This window comes from Dendrobium catenatum, unplaced genomic scaffold (assembly GCF_001605985.2).
Source record: "Dendrobium catenatum unplaced genomic scaffold, ASM160598v2 original_scaffold_76759, whole genome shotgun sequence".
In the NCBI taxonomy this organism is placed as follows: Eukaryota; Viridiplantae; Streptophyta; class Magnoliopsida; order Asparagales; family Orchidaceae; genus Dendrobium; species Dendrobium catenatum.
In genome coordinates, this window is record NW_021395205.1 from 23,756 (window position 1) to 47,362 (window position 23,607).

General features: G+C 34.1%; 1 protein-coding gene across 2 annotated transcripts; it reads left to right on the forward strand.

Annotated features, from left to right (window-relative positions):
• Positions 1 to 1,216: 1,216 nt before the first annotated feature.
• LOC110095465 (adenine phosphoribosyltransferase 5) lies at positions 1,217 to 23,360 on the forward strand. Of its 2 annotated transcripts, none has more exons than XM_020821034.2 (7): positions 1,217 to 1,580; positions 1,667 to 1,777; positions 4,979 to 5,071; positions 13,653 to 13,802; positions 14,114 to 14,172; positions 22,562 to 22,632; positions 23,092 to 23,360. In XM_020821034.2, exons 1-6 carry the CDS (start codon positions 1,496 to 1,498, stop codon positions 22,616 to 22,618), a joined length of 555 nt encoding a protein of 184 aa, XP_020676693.1. In that variant the 5' UTR covers positions 1,217 to 1,495; the 3' UTR covers positions 22,619 to 22,632; positions 23,092 to 23,360. The 2 variants fall into 2 exon arrangements, with proteins under 2 accessions (XP_020676693.1, XP_020676678.1); XM_020821019.2 differs by having other exon boundaries at positions 1,219 to 1,580; positions 22,562 to 22,663.
• The last annotated feature ends 247 nt before the right edge of the window (positions 23,361 to 23,607 follow it).

Consider the following 23,607-nt stretch of genomic DNA (forward strand, 5'->3'; position numbering starts at 1 on the left):
TAAGATTAAGCTTTTGTCTTCCTACCTCTCAACCAAAGAAACATTGATGATGAATGTTGTTTACAAATGTCTAGAGGACTATATCCATTATATGGGAGATTCTCAAATTGAGATACTCCATTTTCTACATGAATCCCACCAATCGAGGCCATCACATCAAAATATGGTTGGATCCCACCATTCTTTAGCATAATTTTAATCACCCACTTGCAGTTATTTAAAAAGCCACCTCAAACAATAAATTTGAAGTTCAACTTGCATAAGTTGATCTTTTCAAACAAGCCCATTATGAATGAGTCACAATATAACATAATAATATGTAAAAAAGTATTTGTATTAAAAAATCGTTGGATTGACTCATTACTATATAAACCTCATAAGGGCATGGATACAAACAAATGTCACTTTATCCAAAAATTTCTAATAGGGCTAATGAGAAGGAGCCATTTGAGATGTGAGCATCCTTTTGAGATTATACTTAGTATTTTCCCAATATTTACTTGGTTTTTAAGAACCGATAAGTCAATGAATATTAAATTATTTGCTCCATATTATTTTCCCTATTTTAGGGATGAGCTAACTTTCTAAAATATTACGGGTAAAATTATACTCATTAACAAAATCATTTGGAGCACCCATGAGCCTCCACCCAAACGACAAATGAAAATGCATTTTTGCATATTATGTAGGCTGTGAATAGTTTCCACACCAATATCGACGTCACAATTTTCACCAAAAAAACAGAAATGATAAAGAATATACAAATAATATTTTTGCGTGTGTTAAAAATAAAATTTAGTTGAAGATAAATTACTGTCTAATATAATTATAATCTGAGGTGAAAAATAGATTGTTTGTTTAGCCATGCCCCTAACTGGCACCTAATGGGGCTCTTTATCTTTACGAGAAATTATTACGAGGTCAATTAAAATACGTCACATCATCCCATACATAATAAAATAAAAATGTTGCTTGTTTTAATTTTACCTATTTTACATGGGGACTTCTATTCATCTATTGCGCCGGCCACTGTAGAAGCAGATTAACGAAGAAAGAGAAAATGGGTCCCGCTCTCAAATACCGGATCTCATTGCTTCTCAAATCCTAACGTCCGATTCGGATTATTATTCCCTTCTATTTACCACTAATCTTAGAGAGAGAGAGAGGGCTTCGCGCGCGCGAAAAGAAGCCTATACAGTAAATAATGAAAGGAAGGAGAAAAAGGGTAGATGGGGGCCAGATCCACTGCCCTGTGTGTCTGTGACCTCTGCCAAATTACTGAAACAACCCCTCACCACTCACCAGCGCAGCAGGAGAGGGGGAGAGAGAGAGAGGCGACCCACTGTTTTCCAGAAGCAGAGTTCAGCGACAGCAGCTAACGCCTTGTTGCTAGAACGAATTTATAAAACGAAGAAACTGGAAAGAGAAGGTAAGAGGAACAGAGGGCGTAAATAGAGAAGGATAAAAGGACGGAGAAGAAGCGGGAGAGGAAACAATGATAGAGGAAGAGAACGGAGTTGACGCAAGGCTTCAGGCCATATCGGCTGCTATTCGGGTGGTTCCGCACTTTCCAAAGCCAGGTCCTTTTGCACGCTGAACGTCCTCACTCTCTTTCTTAATCTCTTATTCTGCTCACCGTAAAGATTTGATCTTGGTGGGTGTTTAGGGATCATGTTCAATGACATCACGACGCTGCTGCTTCGGCCCAAGGTCTTTAAGGACGCGGTGGAGTTCTTCGTCCACCGTTATAGAGACATGGGAATCGCTGCAGTTGCAGGTAATGTGATTTTTCTCTACAGCGTTGGTTCTTTCAAGCTCTGTTTTGATGTTTTTTGGTCGCATGGCTGCATTTACTCGAGGGAGTGGAGGAATTCGTAGCTTTGGTTTGGGGTTTCTGTGACTAAAGTTAAGCACTTTGTTGTTATTTTTGTCCTATTTTTGAAGGGTTTTGAAGGCTTTTGTTTGGTGTTGAAAGATGATATTTATTTGGTTTTATTACTGAGTTTCTTTCAGAAGTTTTGAATTGATTCGACAGTGCAGGATCTTTTTTTTCTCACACTTCGCTGGAGTTACCTATCAGATCAGAAATGTCTTCCTCTAGGAATGCCTATATGTTATGAACTTATTGTGACAATAGGTACTTGTAATGGGGTAGTTAAATTTGCAGTATTTTTTTTTTTGGTGATTGAGATGCCCATAAAGCAGAATAATTAAAAGTTTGAGAGGCACTGTTGGTTTGACGAAGGCTTTCTTTTTTTGATCTGATGAATTTGGATATGCTACTCAATGTTGATTAACTCCATAGGAAAGGATATGATTTAAGTTAGTACACAGTGGTGAATGGGCTTTGAATCTATGTGGGTGATTGAATGCTCTGTGTTAATCACTTTGAAAAGATTAGCTTATAAAAAAGCTTAATCTTAATTGCTTTGAGAATATAAACTATTGAAGTAATAATCTTAGTTATGATTATAAATTCTATGATGATTCATTTATATAATGAACTTAACTTAAGTAGTAGTAGATGTAGTTTCATCTCTAATAATAATCTAAAAAAATAATATTTTTATGGTTGTTTGGGCAATATGGATATGGAGTTGAATGGGTATCCCAAAGGAAAAATGTCTTGTAAGTTCCTTTAATCTTTGGTCATGAATGTATTTTGCATTTGTATTTTAATTCATTAATAGCATAATTAGTAGGCATCATACGTATCCATTATGCTTTAAACATGTTTTGCTTATGTTTTTTTATGTGTAATAAGGACACTTTATTTTCATCTTGTATTATTCTTAATGTATTTGGGGTGATTACTATGAACCCCGGTGTTAGTCTTGTATTAGGACACTTGATTGAAATTAATTGAATTTTGAATGAAATTGTGAGATGTCTTATTTAATTACTAAGCTAATGCCACAATTATTTTAGAATTTCTGCTTATAAGTTTTTGTTTAAATTGTTGTATAATTTTGTATGGCCTTATTTTTCTAGTTGTTAACTTTGTTAAGGATTTCTTTAGAAAGCATTTCATGGTTTAGATGACACTTGATTTAAATTGTATATATCTCTTGTTCAAATATATAGTTGCTTATAACTTTCATAATTAATTGTAAGTTTCTAGTGAATATTATCCTGGAAATTATATATATGATATATATGATTAATAAATGATGTAAAAATATATGATGCATGTGACAAATTTACTAATATACTTATATGTTTTGTAATGAATACACCATAAACAATTTCTAGAGAGATAATTGAAGATGTAATGTTTATAATTGTTGGGTTTCGTAGAGCTTTCTTCTAATAATTGGCAAACTGCATAAATATGATTTGTCTATCTTATGGATGAACTACTTGTTTAAAGAAATTTAATCAAAATTGTTTAAAGTTTAGCATTTTAAGTTATGTATCTTCAAATTTATCCAGTAAATGGAGATTTAAATTTCAAATTTTCTTGAAGGCATGCATCATGAACAAATCCTAATATGTTGACGAAGTTTAACAATGCAACCTATCAATAAGGAAATATGATTCATATAATATGGCGCATACATTACAATGCCTCTCTTGTCATTGTGAAGCCTCGCCAAACACTTCATAGAAAAGCTATAGCCATTTGACATTGTGATGTTTTTTGCTATGATCATTTGAGCAGTGTCTACATGTCTTAATTTCGACTAATTCACATTATTGAAGAGCTAGAGATTTGTTTCTTACTCATTGATCTCAATCCACTTGACTTGATCTTCAACAATATTTCTTTTATTCTTAGGTTTCTTATGTATTTTAGAGAATTCATGCTTATTTTCATTGGCGTGTAACTGTGTACACTTTGTCTCATCATGCATCCAGAGCAATAATTTAAGCTAATGGTTTTGGTAGGGTATTAATTATAACTTTTAGCCCCCTAGGTGGTGACCCTTTTGTTCAATTTTAAAAGGTAAAAGTTGTGCATTGTTGATGGGCGATGCACAAAACCTTGCCCTAGCTTTAATAGGGAGGAAGAGTGTGTGTTTTGATTTTAAAACCCTAATCTCTGAGTTTCTAGGGAGGAAATCTAACTCATCATGTAATTTTCTTGTTATTACAGTATATTGTGCAATAAGGACTATTGCATACCAATTATGAGCCTTGTCCAAAGGTTATCACAAAATAGTTTGCAATTTGGCTAGTTATTCACTACTTGTTAGAAATGCATGTTGGAATACCAAGGCCATGTTTGTAATGTTTGTGAATTCATGTGATGATCCCTATTTTAAGATACCGCCAATACATGGATTTACTTTTATCTTTGTTATTGTTCTCCCTATTTACCATTCTTATATATTTTATTGTTGGTTTTTGATAGAGTAAGGATAAATTTGTTAAACCTACATTTTTTTATATAGGGTTGTTTGGTTTGAAGAAAAAGTGGGGAAAAGTATTTCAAATGTAATTCACCCTCTTTTTTTTTTTTTACTTTAGTGTACTTGAAATCATTAGATTTGGATAATTTAGGTGTCTTTGCCACTCGTCGTTGGCCATCGCTTGCCTCCCACTGGCTGCCTCTCGGGCTTTCTATTTCATTCATTTTACTTCAAGCAAAAAAAAAAAAGGCTGCCTCTCGGGCTTTCTATTTCATTCATTTTACAAAAAAAAAAAAAAAAAAAAAAAACAATCACATGCATTTATTTTACACTCATTCAAACAACTTAAAATATTTCATATATATTATATTCCTTTTAGACTGTATTATATGTTATTCAACATTCTTTTTTTTTTAGCAAAACAAACACCTCATAATTCACATGCTCCAAGGAATTAATAATTAATTTGTAAGGAAGAAGTGTAATATTTGCATGAAACGTGAATTTCTTTCTTTTATACATGCAATGGGTGGTTTTCTTATACCATAATGAATTTTTAACAACAATATTCGGCCTTTAGACAAACACTTGTAACATGCAAAAATAGTTATAAATTTTTGTATCAGGTATTGAAGCTAGAGGATTTATATTTGCTACTTCAGTAGCTCTAGCTATTGGTGCGAAGTTTATACCACTACAAAAACCAAAGAAGTTTCCAGGTACCATTGAATTTTTTCCATAATTTATAGTTCATCTGTTCCGCATGTTAACCACTTGAGTGATTTTATTTTTGTTACTTTCTTTGTATGATGTGTTTTTGTAGTTAAAATTTTCCTCCTGCATTATTCGGCCTCACATTATGAAAATAAATTTAGGTATCACACAACCATGGTAATGGAAAATGTTGGGTTGTCTTCTTCTTCTCTTTGGGAGGAAATTCTATTCCATACTTTATTGCATTAGAGTTTTGCTACTTTCCTTATCTGATGTTTGAAAGGTCTCTACTAGCTTTATTTTGTATACTGTATGAATTTGTTGCTATGTCATTTGATGATACCAATGCCCTTACCTCTTAGCTTGTTACTTAATAGATATTTACAAATATTGTTCTTTGCTGTAGCTGTTTTAGTTAACTAGATTGAACTTTTCCCTTTTTAAGAATATTCACCTATCTACCTTAGGTTTGTTCCTCATCAATTAAAAACTAGGCATCATCGTAGAGACAAGAAAATCATTCGAAATTTTATGTCAAGATAAATATTAGGTGTAATACTGTAGTATTTAATCTATTTAAATACTCAAAACACATAAATAAAAAAGAACCCGATTCATTCTTTTTAAAGTTGTCCCACCAACAAATCTTAGTATTATATGACTCTTGTTAGTACTTGTATGATATTGCATTAGGAATAAACTTTTGTGGTTCTAGAGCTTTGCCCCTATTCTTGCGCTGTTGAGAAAAGTTTGGAGCTAATGATTTCCTTTTTGATGCTTCATGGTTTGGAAGGCCTTTTGTATGTTTTGGTTTCCAATTATATGTAGTTGATAATGGGGTCAAATATCCTATCTGGAAAACTAGATTGTCAATGTGTACTTATGGCTTCATTCTTAAAGTTTCATCTCATATTGCAATTTGCTCGGTCTTGATATAGAATTATTCTTTTTGGAATGATCAGGTATGATAGGTGCTAAAGGACTCCTGTAGATGTAATGTTATTATTACTAAGATTTTTTTTTAATTCTGGAATGACTTCCATGTTTTATTCAAGATGTGATAGAAGTTTTGATTACTAAATAGACGTACATGTGTAGGGCAAGTTGGATTTTGTCCCTCAATTGTAGGCATTGAAAGTTGGTTCTCCTTTCCTCTTGTTTGTATGAACAAACTTTTATATTCTTAGAATATTGTGAATTCATTATCTTATAATGAAATTCATGAAATTCTACCATTAAATTGATTAAAATGTTTAAATGATGAGGATAATTCTATATCTTTATGCCTTGGTGGTTCCTCTATTCATATCGGTAGGATGAAAGGGGTTGATTAAGATGTTCAAGATTTGTGTTACATGTAACATAAACATTGATTGAGGCAACAACAATGATTGGGTTATGACAATGGAGGATATGATGGACAGAAAACTGTATGAAGCCTTGATTTGGATGCTAATAAATGCCCTTTTGGGCTTAGGTCTTAATTAGTTATGCATATGGTGCTAAAAGTGGAAGCAAGGGTTGGGAGGGAGTGCTACATTTATCAGAAGCATCAAAAGAGGCAAGAATGATAGGCCAACATTGGAGGAGGCTACAAATGATGAGTCATGCAACGTTGGCTTAGATTCCTAATGTATGCATATTTTTTTACCTTAAACTTGGTAATTTTTTATTTGTGCCGGCTATATTGAATGAATTTGAGTTTTGGACAATAAAAAGACTGTTGGGCCCAATTTGTATTGGAAATAAAAATGTGAAGTTTAATTCACAACAAAATTATGAATGATAAATTGAGGATGATTATATTAAAAGAATGATGGGACTAGCATGTATTGAAAACTTAGTGGAAAATTGGTTTGTTATATTTGGACATGTATATTAAGGGTAGAAAATGTTTCCATTGGTTGAGCATATAAAATTAGTTTTGAAGGTTATGAAGGAAAATTGGTAGGTTTATGATAACAATATAGAAGTTGTTCAAAAGATTTGTGTAAAAGTAGATTTAACACTTGAGTTTTTCAAATGCATTGTATTTATTTTATGCTGCATTTGGAATAACTATGCATCCTAAATACTTGTAACAAAACAAATATTTAATATAAATAATTGGTATGAGGCTAATGAAGATATAATGATGCTGATGATTTAAGTGACCTACATTGAGTTCAATATCTACTTAGGTATAATATGTTAACATTATTTTCTTTAATTTTTGTAATCCTTTGGTTGGGCTGCATTCGACCTAACTTGCTCATTGAACTACCAAGATGCAACATGAATGCAAAATAATAACGAACAATGTTCATAAAGGCATTTTGGATTTTTTTAACACGAATAGTCCAATTAAATAAAATAACTATGCTTACTAGAAAAAATAATAATATATTCATATTAGGGCATCATCATTTTCCTTATGTGACTCATATGAGCCTTAATTGAACCCACAAGTATCATGTTCTCCTAGATTTGTTCTCTCCCATCCAACCATCATGTCTCCCTCATGCCCCGCCACATTCTTTCCCTAAAAAGCACATGCACCCTTCCAACCTTAGCTTCTCATCTTCTCACAACTCACTGCCATAGGTTTTTCCCTTGTGCTATCCCCATTACTATTGCTCTCTGCAGATTCTAGCTTGCTTGCTCTAAGCCTTTGCCCACATAGTGCACAATCTTCTCTCCATCCCCAACCTATAATGTGCCCCGCTTCTCTCTCATGTTCTCTTTAGGAAATCTCACTTGCTCTCATCGTTGACCCATTGTTTGACCATCTCTCGCTAACATGAGCTTTGCACTTGACCTGAGTGAATAGTCTTAGGATCAATTGTTTAGCCATTTGAGTCCAAGTCATGTAATGTACACATGCACGGGCATGTTTCTCACGATCATTCCCTTATGCAAAAATGTAGATGAATATTTTAAAGATAATGATATTTTGTCATGCTTAATTGAAGACCCTGCATTGTTGATCTTTTGTCAGACTAAATTTTGAAGACTAACCCTCTAGCATTGATCATTATTTCTGCATGAGGTCCCCATGTAAAGTGATATATTTTTTTGTCAATGACTATGTATGATCAAATGTCTATTGCCGACTCTTGAATCTTTGTCAGTTGATTGCCATTGTAGTTGTAGGTGAGCATAATCTCATTCGTGCATCTGATCACTCGCTAAGGGGAATTCGATGATAGCATCATTCTCATAATCACCTATAAGAAAAGAAAAAATATTGTTCTTGAAAAGACTAAAATAATGTAGTTGAATGGTTGAAGAGATGTTGATCTTTAATTCAATTAAGATAAAGACCTGTAGTCATTAAAAACTACCCCTTTGTTGTTGATCTTTGGTTTGACATGAGGTCTCTCCCTAAGTTGATTTTTTATCCAAATGCAGAGTAATTGATTGCTTGCAAACAATCGCAGACAATAAAAAATTCAACAATGATACTCGAATCACTATTTTGATGTTTGTTATTGTGATCAGTGATCAAATATAGGCTTGTCGCACCAAATCTCTTTGACCGCCCACTTGTCGAGAGTTAGTTGTTATTATCATTCTTGTAATCACTAATGAAAAAAAAGGAAGGAAATAAAAGAAAGAAATAAAAAGAAAATGATAATTTTTTTGTAAAAGTTTAATGAATTAGATGAATAATATAATCACTATAATGATGATCTCGCTTGTGAATCTTTGGCTGACCAATCTTTGAAGACCTCCATTGTTGATCTTTGGTCCTATATGAGGTATCTCCTCCCTTTGTTAGTTTTTGTTAAATTCATAGCAATTTTTTTGACCACTAATTTTGTCAAATCAAAACTTGATGTAACTTCTAGGTTGTTATGAGAGAATGCCTACACAATCTCTTTGATGTAGTATGCATGCTCAAGGCCTTGTCTTGGTTGTCAAATATGAACTAAGCGTCGTCATTAGAGTTTTGGTTATTGGGTTCCTCTCTTTCCAATGGATGTAAGTCCTATTAAATTAAACTAATTATGCCACATTACTTATAAGATAAGGCCCTGAGATATAATAATGAGATTTCCCCTCCCTTATGTTTATAAGTCTCTTATATGCCTTTTAATGGATGTAAGCCTCCACGCTAGCAATTTGAGTTGGCATTAAGCCAATAAGCTTGTATAATTAAACTATTTGGTCCAATTACCTATAGGATAAGATCGTAATACCCATTGTTGGGCTCTCCTCTCCCTATAAGTTATAAATTTGGCTTATGGGTCTTTCAACAGTTGTAAATTCCAACATAAACTATTTGGGGCATCACAAAAACAAGTCATTCAAACTAAACTGACCATTCTATCTTACATATATGATAAGGCCATAATATCTACTAACAGGCTTTCCTATCAATTGAGGTTGCAAGTTTTGCTTATGTGCCTCATACGGATGTTAGCCCCATCTTAATCAATTTTGGCAAACATAACCAGGGAATTTGCCAAATTAAGCCAATTAATGTACCTTGCCTATAGGATAATGCCTTAAGATCCATTCTAGGCTTTCCTCTCATAATAAGTTATAAGTCCTATATATGGGTCTTCGAATGGATATAAGCCCTAACCCAATCAATTTTGGTCTGCACATAGCCAACAACCCTGTCAAATTAAACTAAATAGACCACTTTATTTATAGGTTAAGGCCATAAGATCCATTATTGGGCATTCCTCTCCCACCAGAGGTTTGTAGTCCCATTTATGGGCTTTTCAATGGATTTAAGTCAACACTACCAAATTAATTTGGGTCGGTATAAAGCTAGCAAGCCTGCGAAGTTAAGCTAAGTGGGTTAGCTCACATATGGGTTTAGGCTATAAGATTCATTATTGAGTTTCTCTCCCCCTCAAGATAAGAATATCCACTTATAGGCCTTTAAATGGATGTAAGCCTCAAACCAACAAACTTGGACCAAATGGGCTACTTTATTCATTAATTAAGGATATTAAATTCTTTGTTGAGCTTTCCTATCCCTTGCGGTTACAAGTCCCATTTATGGGGCTTTTAATTGATGTAGGCCCCAACCCAAACAATTTGTGCAAGCATAAATTGTCTTAGAAGATAATAAGTTTTCTTTCATGACTTTGGATATTGACTTAAGGTCTTCGCTCCAACGATATCATGTGCTTAGAGCTCCTGCCATACTAGAGGCTGTTTTTATAGAGCTCATTGAAATGAGAAAATATAGCAGTTTTATAAAACAAAATATTGGAAGCTAAATAAAAGGAATCTCCGTAAGAGTAGAAGAACCCCAAACTAGCATAACATTGGATGAAATCTAAACTCAACAAGCTCATGTAGATGAGTTAGAAGAAGGGTTGTGAACAAAGAAGACTCAAATAATTGAATGAGAGATTCATTTCCAATGCTTTAACAAGTTGAAGGGACAAGCCATGATAGTATACTTACAAACCTAAATTCATAGCTAATAATGCAGATTTGAAAAGCTCCTACATTAGAATTTGTGCATTCACACTTCCACTAGCTTAAAATATTTAAATATTAAGCCAAATGTCTCTTTAGCTTAATAAACTGAAGGGCATAAATGATCAAATTAGTTGACTTGATAAAACTAGGGATTGTGCCAGCCCTTCCTAACTCACAAACCCAAGGGTATATCTAATGTCGTGGATTTGACAAGTCATAAAGGCATAATGCAAACATGTATATACACACACGTTGGTCAAACATAGTTAAAGATTGTATCAACCATGTAAATAAGTGTCACTTTCATCAAATTCATGGAGCCAATGTATTGCTTGCCTAATTTCTACACATTGCAATATTATCTTGGCCATTCGAGAGTTAGGACACCAATGTATCAATCATGTTTACCCTTAATCTTCCTTAGGGCCTCTTCACAATTGATTATTTCTCAAAGTGAGCTAAAGAAGTTCCAATAAAGAAAGCTAAAATATAGTGTGACTAAGCTCTTTCGAGTCCACATTCTCTATCGATTTTTAGCCCTATTTTGGATCATATATGTCAATACACAGCCTATAAAGCTACTAAAATTTATCAATTAGAGAAAAAAGTAAATTTTGATGCCCCATAATGCCCAAAATTGAATAAATATGTCAATTTTTTTTTAAAAATTTGTTAGTGAAATATGTTTGAAATTCCTACTGTATAGGAAGGATATTCCGCACTTTCTACTTCAGCTTTCTCCATTGATGCCATTGTATATCTTTTTCCAAATTTCTTCACTTAGGAGGGATCACATCGGTGAAGTTGAAGATTTTTTTATTCATCGGTGACTTACAGGTGGTGATCTTGTCCAAAGGACATCTATATTTCATCTACATTCTAAATAACAAGACTTACGCGGCTCCCTTAAATTGAAGATTGTAAGTCACAATCTATTAGGTAAATTGGTATGTTAGCATTTTATCAGGTATCCCAAGTTACAAGCATTGGACTCAAAGTAGTAAGTTCTTAAACTCATATTAAAATTGAGAATAACAAATCAAAATAAGTTATCTACATGTAACATATATAAGCCTTATTCCAATAAATGTGGCACTTTACCTGTAGAATAAAGACGTTAGATCCATTGCTATGATTTCCTTTCCTTTAAGGTTGGAAATCTTTTTTATCATTTATGGGCCTTCCAATGGATGAAAACCAAACTTAATCAATTTGGACATGCATATAACCAAAAAACCATCAAATTAAACTAGTTGGAGCACCTTATTTATGAGATAAGTTCATAAAGACCTATGTTATGCTTCTTGATCTACATCGAGAAGCGGAAGACACATTTTGAGTAGGTGTGGACTCTTTAAGGAAAAAGAAGGAGAAGAAGATAGGCTAGAGAGGGAGAAACCAGAAATTATTCATTCTATAACATTTTCTTGCAATAGGAGGGACATTTATAATACTTGGGTAGACCAAGTTTACAACATAGAACTGGTCTACCTAACACAAACTTAAAATAGAAAATAAGAAATAAACTAGTGCTTATTACATGTGTTTAGACTATTTAGTCTGTATTTTATTTGGCTAAAGATATATTGCTAATGTATAACATCCTATTATTATACTTTTCTCTCCCTCAAGGTTATAAATCCCATATTTGGGCCTACACCATTGATTGCAAGTACTAACCCAATCAATTTAGGCTGGCATAAATAGAACATGTGGTCCAACTAAATCAACTAGTCCGTCTTACATATGGTATAATGTTTTAAGACTCATTACTAGGCTTTCCTCTCACTCAAGATTGTAAATCTCATTTATGGGTCTTCCATTGGATGTAATCCCCAACTCAATTAATTTGAGCTGGCACAAAGCTACCAAATCCATCAAATTAAACTAATTGCAAATTAAACCAATCATACATGTTATCACCATAAAATGATAAAACTAAATAAAATGTTCCATCTTAGCTATAGTGTAATGTTATAAAATTCATTATGAAACTCTTCTCTCCCCCAAGGTTATAAGTTTCATCTAAGGGCCTTACAATGAACATAAGCCTTAACTCAATCAATTTGAGCCAACAAAAGCTAGCATACCGATCAAATTAAACCAATCATAACACCTTAACTAATAGTATAAGGTTGTAATACCCATTATTGGGCTTTCCTCTCTATCTCTCTCTCTCTCTCTTGAAGTTATAAGTTTCATTTATGGGTATTACAATATATGCAAGCCCAAACTCAATCAATCTGGGCCAGCCAACAAGCTTGTCATATTAAACCAATTAGGCCATCTTAAACAGAGTATAAGGTTGTAAGATCCATTGCTTTACTTTTCTCTCTTATAAGATTGTAATCTCTACTTATGACATTCTAATGGATGTAAGCCTCAATCTGATCAATCTAGGCTGATCAAAAGCCAACAAACCTGTCAAATTAAACGAAACATGTCGCCTTACCTATAAAGTCATAGAATCGAAGCCTCATAATCAGGCTTTCCTCTCTTTTGAAATTTTAACTCTTGTGCGCATGGGTCTTCTAACGAATGTAAAGCATCATCCTAATCAATTTAGGTTGGTGCAAAGGCAACCCATTAAATCTAAACTTGGCCTTCCAATAGATATAAGCTCCATCCAAAATTAAACTCTGGCCAAATCCATGTCAATAACTCCATCAAAAAATAAAACATGCCAATTTTATCTCGTGTATCTTGAGCATGCTTTTTCAAATCAAGTTGAAAGTCATGGACAATTGATAGTTATGTCATATCTATGAGCTCTTGTTAGTCTTGTCTAGTTCTCTAAATTGTAAGCAGCTATGCTTTTATCTTGTTGAACTATTCATTCAAATCGGTTTGACCAACCTTTTGCCAATAAATGTCTAGCTCTGGTTAGTCTTCTCTTTTTTCGTGTAGCTGAGTGTTAAATTATCTTGCTCCATTTCTACATGCCAGGTCTCATTGAGAAGAATATTACATAATAACTCGTTGCAAAACTCGCACATTGACATTTAATTTTTTTTAGATACATGCCCTTTATTATTTTTGGAGATTTGTTTTAAAATTACTACGACTTCTTTTATTATTTTTTATGATTACTTAAAATTAACAATTAACACTAAATTTTCTTTTTCATGCGAGAATTAAGATAATTTTAAAAACATTCAGGTGAAGTTTTATCTGAAGCTTATGAGCTTGAATATGGCAAGGATTGCTTGGAGATGAACGTTGGAGCTGTTCAGCCAAGAGAACGTGTACTGATATTTGATGATTTGATTGCTACTGGGGGAACACTATGTGCTGCAATGAAACTTATAGGTGTCTTTACTTGAGGCCCTTAGTTGATTTTGCAATATAATTATAAAGAAAAAATAGTGGAAATGGCGTCCAATATTTTTGAAGTGTTATCGAGAATAAGTTGTCTGCTTATTATCGCAAATTTTGTGCTCTTATTTTAAGTCAACTTAATGAGCTGTTCATAAAATAAGATTTTGTTTAATAATGATATTGCAACTGTTTTTTTTATACATTGGACATAGGAGTGTTATTTATTTAACATAATATAATGCATTTTTAGCTATTATCGATTTTATTTTTTTTTATCTGCTCATAATATGTTTGGCTTTCAGAAAAAGCTGGAGGTGAAGTTGTTGAGTTTGCTTGTCTAATTGGTTCACCCAAATTTAAGGTATGGTAATTATAAAATGGTTTATGCATTATGTTTATATATGGTCACATGGTTTTTACCTCAAGTAATATATCATTTTTAAGTTCTGCAAGTTCTTTATCATCGTCCTCCTCTCAACTAATTTTACTTTGATCAGAGCCACTTCTCTTTCAAGCTTAGAGCAAAATGTTGATTTCTTATGCAATCTATTATTTTCAATTAAAACGTTGCTATTTTTATTTTTTTAAGAATATAAATTATAAGTATTCTTTTTAAATTTGCAAAACTTTCATGCAAGTCTTCTAATACAATTTTAAACTCTTCATAATGGTTTAGATCGCATACCTTGTCCTGAGGAGAATCCAAGACATAATCTTGAGCCACGAGGCAAATATTAGTTTTCTCAGATTCACTAGTTGAAAATAAAATCTCATCTAGTACTTCATAGACTTTTTATGCATTTTTTTTCTCTTTCATCTCGCTTTTATAAGAGAATTCACTCTTTCTCTTTCATGTCACTTTTATAAAGAGGATACATTCATCTGACATGTCCTATCTTTTTGCAGCCTTAAGAGATGAGTTTCTCCTCCTCTTGTCACCTAAAAGATTAGAGTTGGAAGACTTTGGAAATCTTCTTACTTGTCATATTTTGCCTTGCCTCTTCCTCTTCATAAAAACGTTGAATGTTTGTAATACTAAGGCTAGGTCTTCATAAATATCCTCTACGCATTCACTAGATTCAATGCTTAAGAGATGTTGTCCTTTGAGCAATGCCTTTTGAGTCTGACTTTCTCTTTAAGCCTCCATCTTTATGCTCCTCTCCAATTTTGTTCCGGTGAGCGGCTAATGATCCAATTTAAAGTTTAATGAGTAAATAGATCAATCTTTAACCTTCATAATGGTGGTGGCCTATGAATCTGATTCCATAAGCAAGCTTTTAAAGATCTTATTTACAAGCTCTTGATTTATATCAACCTTGCCAAGACATTGCAAACCATTGATAAACTTTATATAACGATTAAATAGATCTAAAATGCTCTTTAGATTTCATGCTAAAGAGTTTGTATTCATAATCTACTTGTTCATTTGTGACTCGGTCCATTCATTCCCTTGTAGGTAATGATTTTTGTTTGTCCAAATTTTTCTTGTTAGTTTTTAGCATTGAACCCCTAAGGTAGTCATTCGGCTTGAGTGCAAAAAAGAAATAAGTCATAATCTTGACATTACGTTAGTTAGATCCATTTCAATTTTCAACATTCTCTCCTCATAGCTCTTCTCAATATTAACTCCATTAGCAAATTTGGAAGGTGGAGAGTATCCATTCACCGTGAAATGCCAAATATAAAATCAATCAATTGAAGATACAAATGTACATTTGTATCCTTAAAAATTTCAATGGGATGTTATCAAAGATTGGTGGTTATGGGTGTGAGTTAAACTGACTCGTGAGCAAACTTAAAATTAACTCGCTAACTAGCTCACAAGTCGAGCTTGAGCTCAAATTAGATTAACAAGCTTGAGCTTGAGCTTAGCGAGGCTTGGCTCATTAGTTTGCAAGTTAGCTGGATTAGAATAAACAAGTAAACCCTAAAATTTGTTTCATCCCGCTTTAGGTTCATGCTAAGCTTGTTCGCAACAAGTCTCATGAACTTATCATCTTCTTCAAGCCATTAGTTTCATTGATGCTTGTGCTAGCAAGCTCCCTCCATGACTTCCTCAGAGCTTCTCTCATCTATGCCTTACCAAGTGAACTCTAATTTGACTTCCTTTATCAATCATTTCACTAGCATGCTTCTATCACGACTACCTAGTCTATGTCATTAAGGATTTGGCGGATTTGAGGGAGGAATTTAAGTTTGTGTCGAGCTCAAGATGAGCTTGAGTTCAAGCTTATTACTAGATAGGTTAGTCAACCTTGAGTTAGTTGTAAATAGATTGAGCTCAACTTAGACTCGTTTACACCCCTTGTAGTAACGTGATATGCTTTCCTCTAGCAAAGTACTAGAAAAGTTGGTAACCCACACCATAAGGATCAATTCTCTAGAATGTTAAGCCTAAGTGTCAAAATCCTTGCTTTGATATCATGTGACATGTATAACACTAACTCAAAGAGGGTTGGGGGTGATTTGCTCTAACAACAACAACAATAAGTTGAAGAAAACATATTCAATAGTGGAAGAACAACAGTGGAGAACCTTGGGATTGAGAGAACATAAGAAAGAACACTTTTTTCAAGATTTGCTTTGAATGAACATTGAAAGGCTTTAGAAAGAATTTGTAATTATAGATATTGTTGTTGGTTATTAGTATCTGAAAATTAATTTTCCAGTTTGGCCCAAATACTTTGGAAAATGATAGTAAAGCATATCCAACCTGAGTCCCCAAAAGGCCAAAAGAAGTCAACGAGCAATTACAAACTAACTAGTTACAACATAAATTGTAGAAATATACAGCATGTGTAGATGCATGCTGGGACACAGCTCTTGTGACAAATAGTCATTTCTTGGTCAAGCAAAAATAAGAATGCATCTAGTCTTCTAACTTTCCAATTGAAGTAGCATCACAAAACTAATATGAGTTTTTCTATTTTAAAATGGCTTCATAAATATTGTAATTAGTTGATTTAATATATGATAAATTTTAAGTAATTTAGTTAGCGTTCATCAATTCCTTGAACCATGGGTCCTTCTACCTTGCCTCAATCTAATACAAACTTGAAAATACAAATGGTTGGGAGACTTGATGGTTTGGACGTGTATAATAAAGGAGTAAATATCTACTAATAGAGTGAGTAATACGGATTAATTTAAAAAGTTTAAAAATGAGAGAAAAAAAGAAGATTAGAGAAAAAAATGGCTAGTTGTGTGAATAAGATTGTTCTAGAAGTTACATCGTTGTTATTGCTCAACAAAAATGAAAGGTGAATTAAACCCACCCCGGATAATTGTGATAAGGCTAATGATCACGGTGTTGAAGACTACTGCTGATGAGAGTTGGTTATCAATTTAGTGAGTTGGTTCATTACTTGAAGGATCAACTTGAGTTGTAGAGTACTTATATATTCATATGCTAAATATAGTGGCTATATTAATTTACTACTCATAAGTAGCTCTTTGAATACGCTGTAAATTACATGAAATATTAAATAGGTTTGATATTGTAAGGAATAATAATGTTTTCAATGCTTTATAGGCAAAGGTAATAAATATTTTAGAACACGGTCTACAGCATCTTCAACCTATAATGCAATTTCTCCATGATTTGGAATGAATTTAAAATGTAGGAATAAAAAAATAATAAATAGGACAAAATATAGCTAAAAGTTGTGCGAACAAATTTGCACAAAATAAAAGTTACATCTTTATTACTAAACAAAAATGAAAGGGTAATTGAATAAAACTCACCCTAAATAATTGTGATAAAGTTATGATCATGGTGTTAAAAACTATTACAAATGAGTTTTGGCTACTAACTTAAAAAAAAAAAAAAAAAAAAAAAGAGAGTTTTGGCTACTAATTTGGTGTTTTTTGTTTCATTACTTCAAGGACTTGTTCATATGCAAAATATAATGACTGTCTAATCTACTAATAAGCTATTAAAGCATATTTTAAATTAAATGATATATTAAATAGGTTTGGTTGTAAGGAATCATAAGATTGTAGTGCTTTATGGCTAAATGCAAAATATTTTAGGGTGCTGATAGGGAATTACTTTTCGGCTATTACTATTTTTTGAAGTTTTGCAACATTTTTCAATGTGAGCTTGCATGTCAGGGGTCTACAACTTCTTCAACCTATAATACAATTTCTTCATGATTAGAAGTGAATCTAAGAGGTTTAGAGTGGATTTTTTTTTTGTGCAAATAAATTGCACAAAATAGAAGTTATTTCTTTTCTATTATGGGAATTGAATAAAACCCACCAGTGATAATTGAGCTAATGCTAATGGTCATATGTTGCAGACTACTGTCAATGAGAGTTGGCCATTAATTTAGTTTTTGTGTGTTTTTCATTACCTCAAGTGCCTACTCGAGTTACAAGGTATTTACATATTCATATGCAAAATATAATGGCTTTTCTAATTTGCTGCTCATAAGTAACTTTTCAAATATGCTTTAAATTAAATGAAATGTTAAATAGGTTTGATATTGTGAGGAATTATAAGGCTTTTTGTTCTTTATAATCGAAGGTAAAAATATTTTAGAATGCTGACAAGGAATTATTTTTCGGCTATTTCTATTTTTTAAAGTTTTGCAGCATTTTATTTGTTGTCAGGTTGCATATAAGGGTTCTAGAACTTCTTCAACCTATAATATAATTTATCCATGATTAGGAAGGAATCTGATAGGTTTAGGATGAAAAAATGATGGATTAGAAAAAAAACATATTTAGAATTGTTCAAACAAAAATTCTACAAAATGTAAGTTACATCATCGTTACTACTCAACAAAAATGAAAGGGGAATTAAATAAAACCCACTTAAGATATGTGATGAATATGTAGATTCTGAGTATTGTATATGATTTTTGGGAATGAATATAGATGTGTACATTAATGTTTTGAATTATAAAATCTATTTTGTTATTTATTATTGATAGATGATATTAGATAGCCCTGATTGTTGTTTACTAAAAAAATAAGAATAATTCTTCCAATTTAGATTTTGGGGCATCACTGGATAATTGTGACAAGGCTAGTGATCATGCTGTTGAAGATTATTTTCAATGAGAGTTGGCTCCTAATTTGTTGTTTGTTATTTCATTACTTCAAGGGCTTACTTGGGTTGTAGGGTACTGATACATCGGAAGTAGCCGGGGTCCACATCAAGGGGACCTGGGAGCCACTGGTCCGCCCGGTCCAACAAACTTAAGCTCAGGTTTGGTCGACGGATATAGAGGGGGAGTTCGTTCAAAAGGTGGGGAGTATTGTTTATGATTTTTGGGAATAAATATAGATGTGTACATTGATATTTTGAATTATAGAATCTATCTTATTGTTTATTTCTGATAAATGATATTAGATAGCTCTGATTTTTGTTTAGTAAAAGATAAGCATAATTCTTCCAATTTAGATTCTGGGACATCACAGGATAATTGCGACAAGGCTAGTGATCATGGTGTTGAAGAATATTTTCGATGAGAGTTGGCTTCTAATTTATTGTTTGTTATTTCATTACTTCAAGGGCTTACTTGGGTTGTAGGGTATTGATATGGTGGAAGTAGCCGGGGTCCACATCAAGCAGACCTAGGAGCCACTGGTCTGCCCGGTCCAGCAAACTTAAGCTTAGGTGTGGCCGACGGACAGAGAGGGGGAGTCTGTTGAATAGGTGGGGCCCAACAGAGAATTAAAAATATTATATTAGGAGGGAATCAATTAGGAAATCCTTTCCTAATTGAATTTCAAATAGAGGAGGGAAACACATTAAGAATGATGCAGATTTAGGATGGAATGAGAAAAGCTTATTTAAGTCTAAAGTTAGGGTTTATTTTATTCTTATGCATAATTTTGTTGTGACTGTTGTAGTTCTCTTATGTGAGGGATCCTAGCGGCGTCTAGGGTTTGGGAGAGAAGGTTCTCCTGTCGAAAGAGGACCATTATATCTTGCTTTGTTCGTATTTGGCAATAATTTTTTGCGTGTGTTGAATTTCTAAGTATTTTGTTGTTTCGGATATTAAAACATCAAATTGGTATCAAAGCACGTTCCTGAATAAAATATGGGCTTTTGTTGCTGATTTTTTCTATGATCTTTTTTGACGTCTGCTGAATTTCCTGTTTGGAGGCAAGAGCTGTGTCAAAATTGTTGTTTTTCACCAAAAGATCTTGATTCGGGTACCAATGGTTACAAAAAGAGTTGAGATGTTGGAAGAAAGGTTGGAGGGGGAAGTAGGGAAACTATGAGCCGATATGGGATCAATGAATGAATGTATTTTAACGATATAAGGAAGGTTTGAGAACATGGAGGAGATGATAAAGCGGATGTTGGAGTTCATACAAAAACGGTTCCGCCGGGAGCAAGAAGAAATCATGAAGATGACATGCTGAGGGGACATGGGAAGGTGAAAATTTTAGGAGAGGAGGAAATACCCCACTTGGACATATTCTGAGAAGGGGGATGGGTATGGAGTATGTAGGAAGGAGGGAATGGGACGAATAGAACATGCGGCCTGAATTGGGAGGAAGGAGGGGATATGAACGGAGAAGGGAAGAGAGGGAACCGTGGAGGGACCACAATACTCGCATCATGACTCATGAGAGGTATGGGGGACATAAGGGACATTGGGGTGGAGGGGACAGAAGATTATAAAGTTTAAAATGCATGTATTTGAAGGGGATGACACACATTGGTGGATATATAGGGTGGAGAGATATTTTATGGTGAACATGTTGACATAAAATGAGAAATTGATAGCCATCACTCTATGTCTGGAAGGGAAGACACTGGCATGATACCAATGACAAGAGGCGAGGTACCCAATCCGTTTGTGGGATGTGTTCAAGGAACACTTGTTGGAGCGCTTTCAAGCCCAACAGGATGTGGATTATTATGAGCAATTCTTTGCCTTGAAACAAGATGACAACGTGATGGAGTATTGGGAAAGATTTGACACGGCGGAAGCAGCAGAGGTCATCACCAATCAGACCCGGGAACCATTGGATCGCTCGGTCAAGCAAACCCCAACCCAGGTAGGGCAAGGGGTGCAACCGAGTCAAGTCGGCTCACGAGCCGGCTCAGACTCGACTCGGTAACTGGCTTGACGAGTCGAGCTTATTGAGCTCGCGAGTCGAGCTCGAACACAGTTTCAAGCTCGAAGGCTTATCGAGCTCGAGTTGGAACATGCGTCAGACTCGATTCGTCGGTTCGATGAGCAGCTCAACGGCGGGAAATCCAAATCGTGAGCGGGAATTCCAAATCGCATGAGCGAGAAATCGGAAATCCTAAATGGCGACCTCTGAGACGCTCGGAAGAACGAGATCTACCGCTCGACGAGCAGCTCGATGTCGACGACGCTGCGACGGATAGGCGACATCTGCGACTGCGACGCTCGGATGGACTAAGCGGAAGCGGAAGAGGACAAACGAGATGTTGACGGTAGTTTCGCTAGACGATGCTGCGACGGATGACGCGGAAGTGGTCTAATGAGAGCTCGACGTCATTTAAGCTTGCGGACGACGTTACGATCGCGGAAGAGGAAGCTGACGGATGACGACGTCCGCGACGGACGACTAGATCTCCCGCTCGACGAGCTGGCTTTCTCTCTGTCGAGTCGAGCTCGAACTCGATTTTTGAGCTCGACTCGAGTTCGAGCTCGAGCTTGGTTTTTGACAACTGAGCTCGACTCGAACACCTCCCGACTCAAGCTCGACTCGATTCATTTGCACCCTCAGGTGGGGCCGGCGAGTAGAGAGGGGGGGTCGGTTGAGGTGGGGCCAACAGAGAATTAAAATATTATATTATAAGGGAATCAATTAGAAAATCCTTTCCTAATTGAATTTCAAATAGAGAAGGGAAACACATTAGGAAGGAGGTTGATTTAGGAGGAAAGGAGAAAGCTTATTTAAGTCTAAAGTTAGGGTTTATTTTATTCTCATGCAGAATTTTATTTTAAGTGTTGTTCTCTTGTGTGAGGGATCCTAACGGCATCTAAAATTTAGGAGAGAAGGTCCTCTCGAAATAAGACCATTGTATCTTCTTTTGTTGAATCTCTTGGAGCATTTTGTTGTTTTGGATACCAAGATGTATCAGGTACTTACCTGTTCATATATAAATATAGTGGCTATTCTAGTCTGCTACTCATAAATAAATTTTCTTTGAATTAGATGAAATATTAAATAGGTTTGATATTGCCAGTAATCAAAAGGTTTTTAGTTATTGAAGGCTGAAGGCAAAATATATTTTAGAATGCTGATAAGCAATTATTTATTGGCTATTAAAGCTCTGCAACATTTTTCTTTTGTTGTTAGTTTGCATGTCAAGGATCTACAACTTCGTTGACCTATAATACAATATCTCCATGATTGGTCTAAATGTAGTTAGATTTCTCGCTCTCATGATAGTAATTGATTTTTTCTAGCTTTACCCACCCGCCTCTTCATTTCTTCCTATCATTAGCTGCTCATGAGATGCATCGCACCTTGTCACCATCCCAAGTTTTACCCTCCTTATTTAGCAACTTTCACAATTTTAGCTTCGTGTAATATTATAATGGAAGCTCATTGAAGAAATTAGAAAAATTGGAATATTCTTCCATTAGCAGTGCATGTAACTTTAAGGATCTATGATATTATTAGTCATTATACGGTCACATTGCAAATAAAGACTTCAGAAGCTTACTCTTGTTGTTTCAGTCAATTCATCACATATATCTAAGTTCTTTTAGATCACCTTTCTGACTATTTAATATCTTGTGCAGGGCCGGTACCGGCTTAATGGGAAGCCTGTGTATGTTCTTGTGGAGTGTCGTCGATAGAGCTTTATAATAAGGTTTACTGCAAGATTTTTTTTTTAATGGAAGGTATAAAACTAAGCTATTATGATAATGCAGAAATTATTTCTTACATTTCATAGGGCTTATAAGATACATAATACATGTTTACTGTTTTAGCTTTTCTTTCATAAATTTGGGCATAAAAGAAAATGATTCGTGAAAGCAAAAAAATTCAGGCAACATATACTGAGCAGCTTGAAGGATCAGGAAGAAAAAAAACAAAACAATATACTTTGAACTGTGTAACACCTCATACAAAACTATAATTGGCAAGAATGACTGGAGAATGGGAATTTGAATCCTTCAAAAAACACTTAAATAGATTGGAATTTCTGAATTAAAGCCACTGTGATTTGGAAAGTACATATTCTATGACCACCACTTTTGTTTCTTCTCTTTTATCTATTATACTTATCCAAACCAAATCTTAATTGTTTCCATTGGCTGGATTGCAGGTAAGATCATGTAAACATTTTTCTGTGATAATATTTTCTAGCCAAGAAAGTGGTAACATTGCATGCTTTGACCAAAGCATTGCCGAGTTGATGAAGGAGCTTGTAATTAAGTAGCAGTGTTTAGTTTTATATTCTGGGCAAATTACCCTGCCATTGTGCTGGCTACTTAACCTATTTTTCTGTATAACAAGGTTAAAATTGTATTATGGATTCTGAATATCACCTTTTTACATCGGAAATAAATATGATTATTTCCTAATTTCTCCAAATCATAGTTTTTTTGGTTCTTTTGTTGTGGATTTTAGCACTGAGTTATTTGATTGAGCTGTGAGCTTTAGTTCGTCAGATTATGTGATCACAGTTCAGGTAGTTTCAGATGAGTTGTTATGCATAAATCTTGAGCTTTTTTACGGATTTTGATTTTAAAGTTATGCATAATTAACTGTGAAATAGCAGAAAATTTGTGAACAGCAACTTTATAAAATTTATCATTTTGTAGATTGTAAACTTAACTAT